The sequence below is a fragment of the Lagopus leucura genome, unplaced genomic scaffold (genome assembly GCF_019238085.1).
Source record: "Lagopus leucura isolate 7727_CA_CO unplaced genomic scaffold, USGS_WTPT01 Super-Scaffold_100026, whole genome shotgun sequence".
NCBI classification, from domain to species: domain Eukaryota; kingdom Metazoa; phylum Chordata; class Aves; order Galliformes; family Phasianidae; genus Lagopus; species Lagopus leucura.
Window position 1 is genome coordinate 4056017 of NW_024962277.1, and position 15802 is coordinate 4071818.

At 34.8% G+C, this 15802-nt stretch overlaps 1 protein-coding gene across 1 annotated transcript in view; it reads right to left on the reverse strand.

The window, feature by feature from the left end:
• Positions 1-15802, reverse strand: part of CACNA2D3 (calcium voltage-gated channel auxiliary subunit alpha2delta 3) — a 395935-nt gene that overhangs the window by 210288 nt on the left and 169845 nt on the right. The window contains exons 6-8 of the mRNA XM_042880325.1: positions 9141-9272; positions 7734-7794; positions 7493-7643 (exon numbers count right to left, since the gene is read on the reverse strand). Coding sequence (XP_042736259.1) covers positions 7493-7643; positions 7734-7794; positions 9141-9272 — 344 coding nt within the window. The remainder of the gene's footprint in view (positions 1-7492; positions 7644-7733; positions 7795-9140; positions 9273-15802) is intronic.

Below are 15802 nucleotides of genomic sequence, written 5' to 3' on the forward strand. Positions count from 1 at the left end.
CAACAAGAATTAAAAAAAAGTCTTCCAACAATTCATTTCTGACTGTTGCTTACACAAGGTTCTTGGTCACTGCAAAACCTCATTTCTGCTGTGGCTGTGAATTTGATCGACTCCCTCTTCAATTTAACACCATTCCTTTGTCTGTACAACATATGCATAAACACAGATCGCTGCAACCTGTTCCACAACGGACAATCTGTCATCACCATTCATGTGAACAATGCACTGCTTGCCACACTAATTAATTAATTACATAATTACTGCTGCAAAGGGAAGAGCTTTTAATTAGAATTTCATCAAGTTATTCTTGAGGTGCTGTGTCAGACTCAGTCCTTAACTATAAAGAAGTATATACCCAGAGAAACTTATTTCCTACTGCTGGATATGTAGAACATTTACATCTACAAAGTAGCTGGTTAAATGTTTAAAAACAAACCAAAATTCTAGAAAGGGATTTATGCAAAAATTCTTTAGCAGACTTGCATGCTTTTCTAATTATTTTATTCCCATCAGTGTTATTCCAATATATGAGAGCCTGCCAACACGTCTATTATTCCAAAGCCAATATGAAAACACAAGGCAGTGACAACCGAAACACTTGAGAGTCACTGGGAATGTCCTCTGTGCATCCCAGCATCATAGCCATTCGACTACTAAATTATACACTTTTTGCTGCAGTTTCTCTTCAGGCTGCTTTCCAGTCCATCTCCTGACAGACACTGCAAAATAGTAATGCAAAATCTGCAAAGCAACTCCTACTATAGACCAAAGTAAAAACTGCCTTCCATACTATTGAAATACAAAAAAATATCCCAATACTACACCACACGCTGAAAACCTGTAACACACACTGGCACACCAATCACTACTCCAAGCTTTCTCTTGCTTTCACACTTTTTTTTTTTTTTTTTTTTTTTAGCATGTTCTTCGATCAGTGTACTTCCTGATTAAGCCTGGGCTTTTAGCATGATTTTGGTAGCTGTTTTTGGAAGCTAGAACAAAGGCATGCTTTTTCTTACATGATACCAAGCAGTCTGTAGTCAGCCAACATGCAATAAAGAATTATGCTGTTTTTTTTCTCAGTCATGATCATTTCAAATATCTCACATGTAACAGCAAAATACCTAGTTCTAAATGCTGTATTAATACTGCACTTTTTTTCCAGATCTATCATCAGCACACAGATGAATCACAAGTTCCTACTCTATCACAGCTTGTACTTAAGTAGCACAATTTCATTCTGCCCAATTTCTATTAAATAGTAATTATTTTTAATTAATTTAATATTATAATTAAATAGTCCAGACTTCTCAGCACCAGGCTATCTCTACAGACATACAGCTTGCATGGCTCCCAGCCACATCATAACCCAGACAGATGCCCAGTATCTTCACCCAATGTCTTTATCATTATTATGCTGCATAGTATAAAGGATGCCCATACTGTCACAGAAAGATGTTTCAAGTCCCTCAGCAGTCCCATTCTACAGAATCAAAAGAGGAAGAAGAAAAATGTTCATTCTCACATAAGCAGTACAATTGCACAGACAGAACATGGCCACAACTTTCTTCCTATACTCATCCTTCTGAAACCCTGCCAAATTGTGACACTATTTGCACTTGTAGTATCTAATTCACCTTGCGAATATCACTATAGAATATTTTAAGTAATCTGCTATTTATGGAAAAAAAAAGAATTATGCAGTTATGCAGAATTAATATTTTATATGGCAGTGTTCTGTGGGTAACAAGAATAACCCGGATGTGCTCCATTTGCCAGTGCTTGTACAGATACAAATAAAAGCACAATAAGAAAAATGCTATCTGCATTATATACTTTATTTTCCCTTATATATATTAAAAAAATACTACTAGATAGAAAAATTTACTGAACAAAATCATTTCAGTTCCCACAGGAATTCCCCAAACAGCAAACATCTTCCTAACTCAGTAAAAACCGAAAAAAGGGTGATACAACACGTGGAGCCATTCAAGAAGAGTTTGCTGCTTAAACTGGCACATTTGGTTAGTAAGACTTCCAGTACAACTGTCAGCTTCAGTAGAATACTCAGCTTGTGCTTCAAGCACATATTAAATGGTTTTGGTCTTTTTGTAGAATATATTGTGGTATTATTAGTGATAATTTTTTTAAACTTATCAAACTTTCTTTCAGAGTAGAAGGAAAAAAAAGGCATCCCAGAATTTTCTCAATCTAGAGGAAGCCTCCACATACTTCTCACAAACTTTCACAGCAATTTGAACTCAGTTCTGCAGCTTTTCTAGGAAATGTAGAATTTCATATTTAAATGAATTTGCTTCTTGATCTTCAATAAAAAGGCTTGTTACTAACTGCTGACTTTGCCAGCAATACCTGATACAGATCTGTTAATCCCTGGGCAAGGAGATTTTTGAAATAGAGATTTCTCCTTTAGTTCAAAGCTGTGAGTACTCAATTTTTATATAACCTGCTACAAAATTCATCTACTTGAGTAGAAGACTACATTCAGCTTTTCTGATATTTCTTAACGTTACACAGTAACATATCCATACATGCAACCATAGGAAATCATTATCACATTGCAGATGTGATATCTGCACTGCTATAGCATAGAGGGTTAAATCTGTGTATAGCCTGTGCTTCACTGAAGAAAGGAGGGAGAAGAATTAACATGGTTTACAATCTCCCTCTTAAAACCTTAGTCCGCTTTAAGTATTCTTATAATTTAAACACCTGAGGACACATTATTATTACTTTATTAGTAGTATTAAATTATTTATTTACATTTATTTTCTTTATTAATTTACATTATTTTGCCAATCTAGTTGTTTCTTGGCATAGCATAAAACAGAATGAGTGGGCCAAACTAAGAAGAATCACAGATAGCTGCTGATTTATCCTGTGTAATCAGATACTATCCATACTCTGAAAATATGAGGAGATGTGGCTCTAAACCTATGCAAGTAGTTTGCATTTATTTCAGCATTTTGCATATTTATTCTTTAGCAAAGCAGTCTGGAACAAGATCCACAGAAACAAATAACTTTCATATTGTGTTGTGCAACAACACAGATAAAAGATTTCACACAACTCAAGATATCCATTTCAGCCCACCCTAAGACCAAACAACGAAGCCAAACCAATTCCTTTAATTCTTGTTCAGGTATTTCCAAGCTTGTCCTAGCATTCCCACACACATACAAACACAGCCCATGGCTTGGAGCAGTTATATGGAGATTGACAATTGGCTGCTTTCCCTTCGCTCAGTCTCCTGCTGTGTTACCTACACAGAATCTGATTACTCAGGTCAGTTAAAAAAAATAGGTTTAAACATTCTGAATGAATGCAAGGACTTAAACAGGACGACACAGAAAATACTTAGAATGGAAAATTTAGCAAACTGAAACCAGGAACTACGCTACTGTGCTCTGAATGAACAAATAATACTCCTCTAATATATTTTCCTAATATGGCGTGACAACAGCATTAAAATTGATTTGGCATTCTCAGCTCAGTTAATATTTCATTCTTTTAATGTAGAGTTTACATTTTTTGTAAAAGCATTTGAAAAATTTCAACATTAAACAGAATTAGTACTTCTTTTATGATAATATTGTTAATTTAATGCATGACTTGGAGTTATGCTTCAAAGTGAATTGGAAAAATATGCCTTTTCTCTTGTTGCCAGCATCTCTTTCATGTACCAGTAAACTGACCTTAAATTTTAACAAAGGCAGCACAAAATTTGTCTTGTGCTTCAACAGGGTTTTTTTGTTGTGTTTTTTTTTTTTTTTGCAATTCAATCATCTAGTCCATCAATTTCAGATAGATTTTCCAAACTGAACATGAAAACTGAAATGATTTTCAACATTATGTTTTTATGTTTACTCTCTGGAAAGACCTGCACTGAATTTTGCTTTCTTTTACTGATAAAGTTAGAAAGGTATTTTATTGAAAAATCAAAAGGACATGGCGGATATGAATCAACCAGTTAATGTATAGCTAGTAACTTTCAGGATTGGCAGGTTTTGTTTTGTTTCTCTACTGAATATTTTTAAGTGTTAACAGAATTTTTAACGATGTTAGTGTGTACTGATCATAATTCCCATTATCATTAATGAGAATTCTCAATTTCTTTTTGTGTGCAGAATGCAGAATTGTATGACAACACAAAAAGCACACTGAAATTTTTTTCAAAAACTTCTTGTACAGTGAAATATTGTAAAGGGAGAATAAAAAACTAACAGATTTGACAACCACAAATTTTGCACAAATGCTTTTCAGACTTCAGTTTTCCATTTACTAAGCTCCACTCCCCATTCTTCTATTGATATATGTAACTATTTCTTCAATGCTCAATTTCTTTCCAAACTTGACCCTGGCTTACAGCAGTCCAACTTTTGCACAGAACAAAGATTTGAGACTGAGCTCCATAAGAGATGTGTGATCTTTGCCACCCGATCGCCTTTTACAAGGTAACTCATTCTTGCTCCCACAATGCTGCTCTGTTTTCTCACTTATCAACCCTGACACTTTTTAAACAAGGCCTGCCTTCTTTCAACAGATAAATTATAAAACATCTCGCCTTTCCCTAATCTCATCTACTCTTTTGGTAAACTTAAAAGTGTTCTTCCTTCTTTCCTGTAACAAACACAGAAGTTTCTCATCTGTTTGTGTAAACCTTCTGCTAGCTTCATTCTGCCTGTTCATTATCTTTAAGTCTTCTATCACATCTTTCATCACTATTTTCCTTTTATTTCCTTCTTTTCCTTCAAAATGCAGGCATGCTTTAGGGCGAGTGAACTTCTTAATCCATCTGACTCCTAATTCCTGACACACTTCCTCATAAGAGTCCTCCATTAATCACTGTGCATAGTAAAGCCATACGATTGTTAAGGTTCAAAACTTTCACTTAATCTTACACATGCATTGCTTGTCCAGAGTTATTCTGCCTCACAATTTGACCTGGGAAGAGAAGGAGATACTGCACTTTTTGTCCCAGGTCTCACAGAGCAGCCATCTGAACAGGCATTTCAGGTATTGGCTGTTATCAGTGCTTCAGAAGTCATTTCTGCTGAGCATTAGTCGCAGTACCCCTGGCTTTTCTGCAGACCCTCAGTATACCTTCCTCTAACACATCACATTTTAAAAGGAGTCTGTAATGCAGTGCCAGCCTACCTACGCCATTCTTCACAGAAAGGTCGGCTGCCTTCTCTACAGCACTGCTGTTAACAGCTTGTTACATTTTCAAGCAAACAAATTGTGTGCTTTCTTTAAATTATCGCTTTTGCCTTGTGAGGAGACAGCGAGGATTATTTTGTGATATTTAGTTCAAAACAACTCCTTAAAACCCTTCTTCCATGTGACAGAATAACACCTCTCCCACTCGCTGCCAATCCTGTCACAGCCTCCTCCATCTCTGCAGTACCTCTTTGTGAATAGTGAAAAGTGAATAGTTGCAGGGCCATATTTGCACAGCAACCATCCCACAAGTGTCCTACCAAAACTGAACATCTGAGCTGATAAGAATAAAATTGCACTCTCAGCCAGTACTCCTGCTTATTTCAGCAAATAAACATAATTACCCTGAAAGAGGCCATAGAATAGAAAAAAAAACCCAAAACCTTTAGATGAAGAAATCACCTAGTACACATGCTATAATTATCATAGTAATTACATCTCTTATTATAAGAATTTCCTATACTACCAAGCAAGAGGGGCTGCAGTGTTGGGAGCTGTGGAAGGGGGCCATGAGCTGCCCAGTGCCACTGTGAACAATTTTTTAAGCACAGCTCTGTTTATTTTCAATTACAGTTTTAAAAGGTATGACATTCCTTCATACTTAAGCATACTGAAATATTTGTACATAGTACTATTATTTCAGCAGAAGGTTTGCTTTGGGTCCTTGCTTCACATTCGTTGTTGTAGATGAACATTTTGTTTTTCCCAAAGTAAAAAACCAAACAAACAACAACAACAACAAAAAACAACAAAACAACAAGAAAACCTCTTCCCATAAATATTTCGGAGTCTTTCCACATCGCTTACAATAACTGTTATGAGTTGTAAAAAAATCAGAGATTATGCACTAAAAATGGCAAGTCAAATGTCTTAGTAATTATTTAGTTGACATGTTTCTACTTCTTATTATGGTGGCTTTTTAAATTAACACTAATCACAGTTGTGTTGGAGGACAATCTCAATGATTTGCATTCATATTAATGGTATCATTTACATTAGAATATAAAGGATGCTTCTCTTGCAACAAGGGAAAGCCAAAATCCTTGCATTTGATAGTAAGATAGTTAAAAACATTCTTAGGATTTAGATGCATGAAAAAACCATGTACTAATCAATTGTTTTATCTTACTGCTTATAAGCAAAACAATATCCACAAAGGGAAAATTATTAAACCATTAATTCCTCCCCCACCAAATCGCAGTTGTGATGTCAGTTTAGGGCATGGTCAAACCACCCTTACCCACATCATTCTCATTATGCTTAAATAGCTGTAAAACCACTCTCTTGTTATTTATTTAAAATGTGTGAATACTATTTGATACATCAAAACATTATGTACTATTTATGATCTAAATTATCACTGTAAGAAAGCAGCAGTGATACCTCTCCATAAAGCTTCAAAAAACCCTTGCTGTTATTTGCAAAATAATGTCATAGCATCAACGTAGAAAAAAATGTCCTGGAACTTAATGAATCTTTAAAGCTAAATATCAGGCATCGCTTTTCAGACAATTTTAAACTTAAAGGTTAAACTGCACTTTTGGGCAGTAGCATGTGGATTGACTTAATTATCAATATTAAGTGTTGCGTTATAATTAGAAGAAAAATGTGAATATTAGAAATAAAAATGGTAGATTTAAAATAGGTCAGCAAAATGGTGGCATGCAGTGGCTTCTTATATTCATTAGCATGCTTTAGAGTTGTGGTTCATGAGCATCTCACATTTCTGAAACTCAATTTACTCAGTACACATACAACACATTTTAAACTCACACTGAGAAAAAAAATAAAAATTGGGAGGTAAATTTACATTTTATCTTGCTATGCAAGCTTCAGCAAGAGCTAACATCTAATTATATTAATTTTTACACAATCACCATTTTGTATATTGCACTTTACTGAAGAATCTGTAAGATAAAAACAGTTGAGATAAGGAGGAAGAAATCCCCAAATTAAAAAGGTAATGTGAAAAGTGCAAACAAACTACAAAACAGATTGCTGTTCTTTGCTGCTCCCAATCTTATGACAGCTTAAGGGGCTTTGGATTGCAACTCCTAGAAAACAAGAGTTTGAAAACACTGTCATCACCTGAAGAGGCTTGCATCAGAAAATCAGTTTGTCCAGTAGCTTCAAATGCCATCTTATAACAATCACTTGCCTGCAGCATTTTTCAAGTTTACTGTGTGATGTAAAATATAATGGATAGCAACAAAAGATGGAAAAAAATAATGGAAGAAAAATTCGAGACACTCACAGCAATTATATTGAAGAAGTCGTCATCTCCAAGGGTATCCAAAATAGATGAAACTGTCTGCTTAGCGATAGTCAAGCGAAGTCCTTTCATACTGCCACTGACATCTACTAAAATTACCACATCTTTTGGAGAAGTTGCTGCTTGGATGTACCTAATACAAAATACAAAACATCTTGTTCCTTAAAATAATAAACTTCTTAAATTCCCCATTTCTTAAATATAATATACATCAATTGCCTACCATTTCCTATTTCTGCAGTCAAATGCAATAACTCCATTCTCATCAGGTTCCCATTTAATTCCTGTTTAGACAAAGAGATGAAAAGACTAAATTACAACATTCTGTTGTAACTGCTCAAAACATCTCTGTGATATTGTGGCAAACAGCATTTAACATTTTCATACTTATCAATCTCACAGTCAATGCTATTATAACATAGAAAATGCTGGAAAACAGTAATGAAAGAGGACTGCTAGAAACAATATGGCTTCCTCACTCCTTTTTAGCCTACTGTAAGGTGAAAACCTCTTAATCTTTCCATGCTTTCCATATTTGTGTCACTGAAGTAATGTTGTACCTGGTCTCCAGTGCTGTCCAGATTCTAGACAGGCTGGCCAAGTTCCTTTCAAGCCATGAGTACTTACAGTTCATCGGTGATCTCAGCAGGTATTGCTATACAGTTATACTTGCTACCTTGATAATAGCTTGTACTTGCTTGCAGCTGCACTTACAGGCTGCACATTTTGTGTTTTGACCAGTCACTACGTCTAGTACCTCGAGGCTGTGAGTCAAGCAAAATATGGTAAAAACAAGTCCAATTTTTTTTTAAAAACAAGTTACTGCCTTTAAAATAAAGACATTTTCTATTCTTCAGTATCATACAGCTTGAGAACTCAGCCATAATCTAAAATTAACACGAACATAACATACATTCAATTCAGCCACTTTGAGACATACAGGCTTATAGTATAGTATGGCTCAAATTAAACTTGAGATTTCAGGTCTAAAATCAAACCAACCAACCAACAGTTTGTTGCTTTACTGTAAGCTAAAAGAACATTTTCATCTATCAGCCTGACCCAAAGTTGCAGAAGTTGAGGATCAGTTTATTTAGCATCTTATTGTATTTAGCATGTAGCAAATTTGATACGCAGTTTTATATAAACATAATATTTAATATTCATTTAATTTACTACATAGAAATAAGTTGCATTGTCACATTTTACTACAAGCTATGCAGAAGTAACTTTAAAACAAACTTTTGAAATCTTTAAATGCAAGACAACACATTATTATCTATGCAAGAATGGAATAAATTGCAATTAAATTGTATTGTTTGTCTTGATAGAGCAATGTTATCTAAGTTCAGTGCTATACGAATGGTCTATTTTGTTCTCTACAGTCAATTTAGAAGTCAGTCACCTGTGTATATGCGAATAAAGAATATGCAAGATTTATGTGAGGGGCTACATTTAGAAATGAAAATTAGCAGAAAAAGGAACATTAAAATGTTGATTAGGAATCTCTCTCTGAAAACTACGTAAGTAAAACTGAACCTCCAAGTATCTGTGAAATTGTGACAGTGATCCATAGAAATGTGCAGCCATACATTCTTTATTGTTTCTCTGTTACCTCTGTTATTCTTACCTGGATACTGTCTGAAAAATCCTTTTGCACTTCCAAAGTACTGCCAGATGAGAGAAGGGTCACGATCAAAATTGTCAACAAAGACCTTATTTAAGGATTCTGACCAATAAACTCCATTTACAATAGCTGGATCTAAGGAGAGAAAAAAACTGTTTACCATTTTCAGCTTATTCGTTACCCTAAAAATCCCGTAAATGCAAAATATTTCACTTTCCTGCACCATTTAAGAGATTCTAAATACTTACGTCGTGGAAGTATGGTTCAAATGACAAATAGAAACCATGTACATTTTGTAAATAACTTACTTAAAATCGCTAAGTAGGCCATTTATTTGGAACTCTTATATCACTTTTTTGGAGAACTTAAATGAGTAAACCTAAGGATTGCTTATTTATTTATTTTCCCTAAATGCTTAGAATGTCTCATAGCAATATTTTATACATTTCTTTTAATCTTCAATTTTGCAAGGTCAGTATTACTCTGTTTGAAAGTTCACTTGTGAGAACATAAAGTAAAATACTTCTTATTTCATACTTGGGTGAATTAATGGCATACACCAAACACAAAATCTTATAGCATATAACACTAATTGTATTCGGAAAGCACTGGACCCAGATTTCACAACAACATCCTATTATTTTTGACCCCCAGAGAGAGAAGGAAAGAGAGAATGAGAAGTACATAACAAATCCTTGATGTTGAAAATAAGTTATCTCTGTTTATTACATCCTAGTAACTCCCCCAGGCAGCAATTCCTGCAAACCCAGACTGCTCAAGTACATTTTTATGTTGCAGTTGGTTTTCAGGAGTAAATGAACACATCTAAAGAAGTTACTCAACTTCAAACTGTGATTTCAAATGTAGTTGACAGATGAGAAGCAATTAGGATATATTGCATTCCCAATTCAATCTGTACATGAAATCAGTAATGGAGAAAGCAATACACAGAATTAAAACCACAGATGTATAATTTCATTTATAGAAGTGTACATGCACACTAACATTTGTTCAAACATTTGAAATAATGCTTTCATTAACTCATGAAATAATGGGACTTTACTCATTTCAAAAAGACTGATCAGAATGTGATTTTAATGGAATGGAGTAAGGGTAAGATAAATTGATATCTTTCCTTACACTCGTCAAGAAAAACAGTACAGAAAGTGAAACATCTGAGCTACATATCTTTAAGTGTTACTTTCATCTAAATATTTTGGTCAAGAAAAGTCAAGGTCAAGAAAACAGATTTTGTTTTTAAAGTATGTCTTGTACAGTTATTTGCTTATCTAGGAGATGAAATATACATTTAAAATCCAATCAAATGCATCAAATGTCATCAGTCCAATGTACTTCTTCAATTTTGTCTAGTTGGCAAGAACCATTGTCTGGGTATTTCCAAGTCTCCAATAACAAGCTGTGATTGAGACATCAAGAATCAACTGGCAAGACTTCTATCGTGTGATCTGTCATCAGATTTCAGAAATATTTCAGCACCTCAAAATACTGATTGGGCTGAGATTCACTGTTCAGCGTTTAAACATTAAATGAGAAGTGATGTTCTGAAGTGAGAATCCCTTTCTCAGTCCACTGCAATCTTATTCACATTTTCTGATGGAGAAATTGAGTCGCTGAGGTGTTTCTAGGAAAGTCTTCTTGTAGGAACTGGAAGCTGTTCTCAGAATCAATAGGGCATTAAGTTCTTCATACACCCTTCAGTTACCAGTATGACTGAAAAGCCACACTGATCCTAAATTGAATAATTACACTTTATCTTACATTTAAAATAATCTCTAGTGTTTTTTTGCAATTTGTATTTGAATCTCATTCCAACACTGCACATTTTACAATATTTCTTTGCAATATTGAGCAGATCAGCTATCTTCTATCCTGCATTCCTCAGAGGCTAAGCATTAATGCCCTTTCCTAGGTGATCTGTGCCACAGTGTCCTCAGCTAAGCAGAACCTTCACTTTGACTCCCCACTCAAAGATTATTTAATTTGGATTCTATATACACATCATCTCCATCAGATCATGAGACAAGCCTTAACTGTCCATGCTGTTAAGCTTTCAACTGAATCTAACATCCACCTACTGGCATTTAAGATACATACTTATATAATAAATATATATATAAAGCTATTTTTAAAATGCATTTATATTAAATTATCCATAGCACCATGGTAGCAGATTACTTTTATTAGCCCATCCATGAGGTGCTGCTTACTGTGTTTATATATATATATATATATATATATATACTATGAATTAGAGAACTCCAGTGAAATACAACCGTAAATTTTTTTCCTTGAACATGATTATTTGAATTTATATTCTGCCTTATGTTGACAGCTCTAAGCACTAATCATCCAAATGCTTGCTGATCACCTAAAATATTAATTCAATGACACTGAAACTAATAGGATTTTTTTTTTTTTTTGTACTGAAAGGAGCATTAAGCAAGCATATTAAACAAGAGAGTGCAATTAAAATGCAATCTGTGATGACCAGATTCCTTTAAAATTAATCCTGGTGGCAATTCACTACCTTCCTACAACCTGCGTATCTATTATACTGGATGTTATTTCTACAATATGCCAAGAGCAATCTATAAGTCACATTTTATGCATCAAACTTTTTTTTTTTTTTTTTTTTTTTTTGTAATAAATAAATTAGGTCACAGTTTAATCCTTATTATACTGGAGAAAGAATAGAGTGGGGGAAAAAATTTATCCAGAACACCAATTGCAGGCAGATAGCCCAGAAGTGGAAATCATCTCTCTCTGGATGCTGTATCTGCAGGTAGAATGATCTCCAAACCAAAATTATTGCTGTAAATTTGGTTATGTCTGATGAATGCATCTCTTCGGATTTGTACAATCCGAAACGCATCTGAGCTCTCAATTTATAGCCTCATTAAAATATTATCTAATAACAGATACATTATTATATTATGTGCTTCTAGGCAGTTCTAAGTTTTAGTAATTCTACTGACATTACCCCGACTACTTCATTTGAAAACAGCATTGTTTTCATAATGCAGGTGAATGTCATCTGTATCCCCAAAATCATTACCAACATTGGCATGGAACTAAGTGCTTGTGAATATTTAGGAATCTGGGGAGGGGAAAAAAAAAAAAAGAAAAAAAACAATACAAATGCAAAATCATTTCTGTGATGTTACAGAGGTGTTTCAAAGACAATAAGTGCAAACAGTTCCTGCCACACATCTTGAAACACAATTTCTGTTTGTGCTTCCTGGCAATAACAGGTAAATACAAGTATTTCTTTTCCCTGGCATCTTAGATAGGTTTGCTTGCAATTATATGCCATTTTGTTCCACTGCTGTTTGTGTAGATATTTAATAAAAACTAGCCTCAAGAAAATAGGAACATTGACAGGAATGTGAAATATAAAGGGGAAATAACAGTATAACTGCATGTAACAATTAAACTGCTGTCACAGATACTGCTGACCCTACGAAACAGGACTGAAGACTCAACAAAGGCAACCAAGCTGTGCAGACTGAAAGATGTACAACAGCATGACAAAGGTTAATGCTACAGCAGAAAGTATTTTAATACACAGAATTTGTAAAAATATCTACAGTGAGATAAGGCTACAGAAATAAAATAACACATAATGCCTTTTGCTCTTTCGTTTTTTTCTGTATGGAAAAGACCAGCTGCAGAATTCAGTTACTATGAAGAAAATGCAGAATACTACCCTTTCTTCCCATGGTCTGCTTTATTATAAAGAAAAATTGTTACCAGTAATTCTTTGTTTTTTCCTTTAGCATATTGCCTTTGTAATGTGTTCATTAATTTCTCAGGGAAAACTGTCAAAGATTCTGGCATCCAAAATGGTGTTCTTTGCAGCATCTGACCTTAAGGACAGCCCCTAACATTGCAGAACAATGCTGTCATACAATGAAGCAGTACAAGCACAGCCTATAGGACCAAGCACTGGAAAAGAATGCAAAATCCAGCACTCTTTTGGCTCAAAGATAGCGACAATATTAGCTTAGTTTTGATGACACTGACAACATATTTAGTCTGGTCATATTTTAAAGAATAACAAAATCACATACTTTACTGGGACATAGACCAACAATCTAATAATTATACTACTCAACCCTAATATGAATGCTTTTCAGGGTGGTCCAATATTCAAGAGCTGGGGCTGGATGCCAATTTTGGCAACTGGCTTCGCTTTATTCATTCTTCCCCAGCCTCCCTCTCTACTGGGTACTGTGGATGCATCAACTCACACATCAAAGCACTGCAGACAAAAAAGAAAGTGATTGCCTATTTTGCTTCATGTGCTGAGATCCATGAATCAATGACGTCAAAAATCACACTCTCTGCTCATATATACATGGGGCAGTAAAGACTTCAAGAGCATGATTGCATAGAGACACAGTGGTAGCTATGTAGTTGTTTCAGCTTCCAACATTTCTCTAATAACACTTCCCCTCTTCTCTGAAATGGCAGTAGAAGAATTGGAATATTGCCAGATGTGTTTATTCTCACACTGAGTTTTATGGTGGATGTTTGGTTGTTTTTTTTGGTTTTGTTTTGTTTTTTTGTTTTTTGTTTTAATTTATTTATTGAGTGAACAAGATGATCTGAGATTCAATTTTAGTCCACTTGCAATACAGGAGTACAGTAGTAAAGTCCTCCCAACACTAATTTTGGAGGAGAGTTTCAGTCCTCGTTTAGAAGAGATTGCTGCCTACTGAATTATAAGAAACTTCCTGCAGCAAAACAACTACCTTTGAGGATACCCATTCAGAGCCTGACCTGGCTTGGCCCTGCTTAACTTAAAACAGACATAACAGCTAAAAGCAACCAGTAGGAAGGTAAATGTTTAAAGTCAACAATTACTATTATTATTTACTTATTCTTTTTTGAAGCAGAAGTCAAACGTTGTCCATCCCCCCAGATGAACTACCAAGATTCTCCTGTAAGTGCTGCTGTCTCACAAGTTGAGCACATAGGGCAATCACTGTTATCACTAATACAGTTTAAGTTAATAAAAAGCCATAAAAGCTTAGGAGAATTCGAAGCCCCATAGTGATGAGAGAATCAAACCATAAATTGATGCGACCACAGAAAACAGGGTATTTGCGTATTTTTAAAAGAACATACCCCTTTCCATATTTCTGCAGGATACTAATTGAAAAGTATGAAAACTGGAAGACAGTTAAGAAAATAACACTTGGCAGAGCAGAAGGATGCCATGATATGACTGAGAAAAAGTGAAACACATGAAAAAATGTCGTTAGAAATAAATTTTCCAGGTAGGAAAGAGAAGACAAGTGCTCAGATCATGGGAATTAAATCAAATGGAAACCCTCTAGATACAACAATTTAATTGCGGAAACAAAATTAAAGAATGAGAAAACATCCAGTTCTGAACAGATGGGAAGAAGAAATTTCTGAAGAGGCTGATGGATCAGGAAATCTAAATCCATACAAGTGGCAGGGCAGGAAAAAGCATCAGAACAAACAACACAGGAAGCCAGTGGAACATATTGCAAATTACAGGAAAAGAAAGCAAACATGACTGCTGCTAAATGAAGCCAACTGTGCTGTAAGATGTTTAATGCACAACATACCAGAAGAAGCAACTGTAGCAGAGCTGTTGTCAAAGTGATATATGACAAAGCCAAGGTACAGCCTTTGAAATAGAAGTCATCCTTGCAGAAACTGCCTAAGGATAGACTTGCTCACAAAATTTTACTAAAACTGTTTAAAAATCGGCCATACAAACTGTAAATTTACAATTTACAATACATGTAAAATTTCTATTGCTTTGATAACCAGAGAGAGACATAGAACTACAGAAACGGGCTAACTTAGTTACACCACACAATGCAAGGAGGTCCCACAATAAGAGTTTGAATTAAAGTCCTTGTTAAAGTCCGTCCACCAGAACATGCCTGTTGTGTACAACAAATGGAGGCATGAGAAACTTCAGAGGGTAATGCTGTAGCCTGTAAAGTTACAACCACAAACTAAACAATTTAAAAATTTATTGATACGTTCCTGGGAGTATCAACACAATATGAATATGTTAATTACCACCAATAAGACCAGTTACCTATTATCGTGACAAATAATTGCATTTCACTCTATCAAGTCAATCTTCTCTTAATGCTGCTTTAAGAGCCATTTGTCATTCTTTCTTCTTGCAGAAATTAACATTTGCATCATTTGAATGGAATGGAAGTTCTACTCAAACAAGAAGTTGGAAAAAGCCTCACTGATACGAGAAAGTTTGGTTCAATACCTCTGAAGCTGACATTAAAACCTAATACTGAAAACACTGAGCAGATGAACAAATGCATCTTGGGACAAATACACTACAAAAACACTTATGGATTCTTAACATTATTTGCTCCTTTAGGAATGTGCCAAATAAAAGCTGCCAGAAAGACACCTAGATAAATAAATTACAGTGTAAAAATATCTTTATCTTTGTAGGATTTTAGCCAAATGGTATTCTGAAACAGTTTACATTCTAGCCAAGCGTACTAATACTTGACCAGAAGAGCAGGCCTCCTTTTCTCCTCTTCACACAAAACAGATCCAAGAAAAATCTAAGATTAATCTGTGTTATGTGGCAGGATAGAGAGGGAAATATTTACTCTATTATAAAA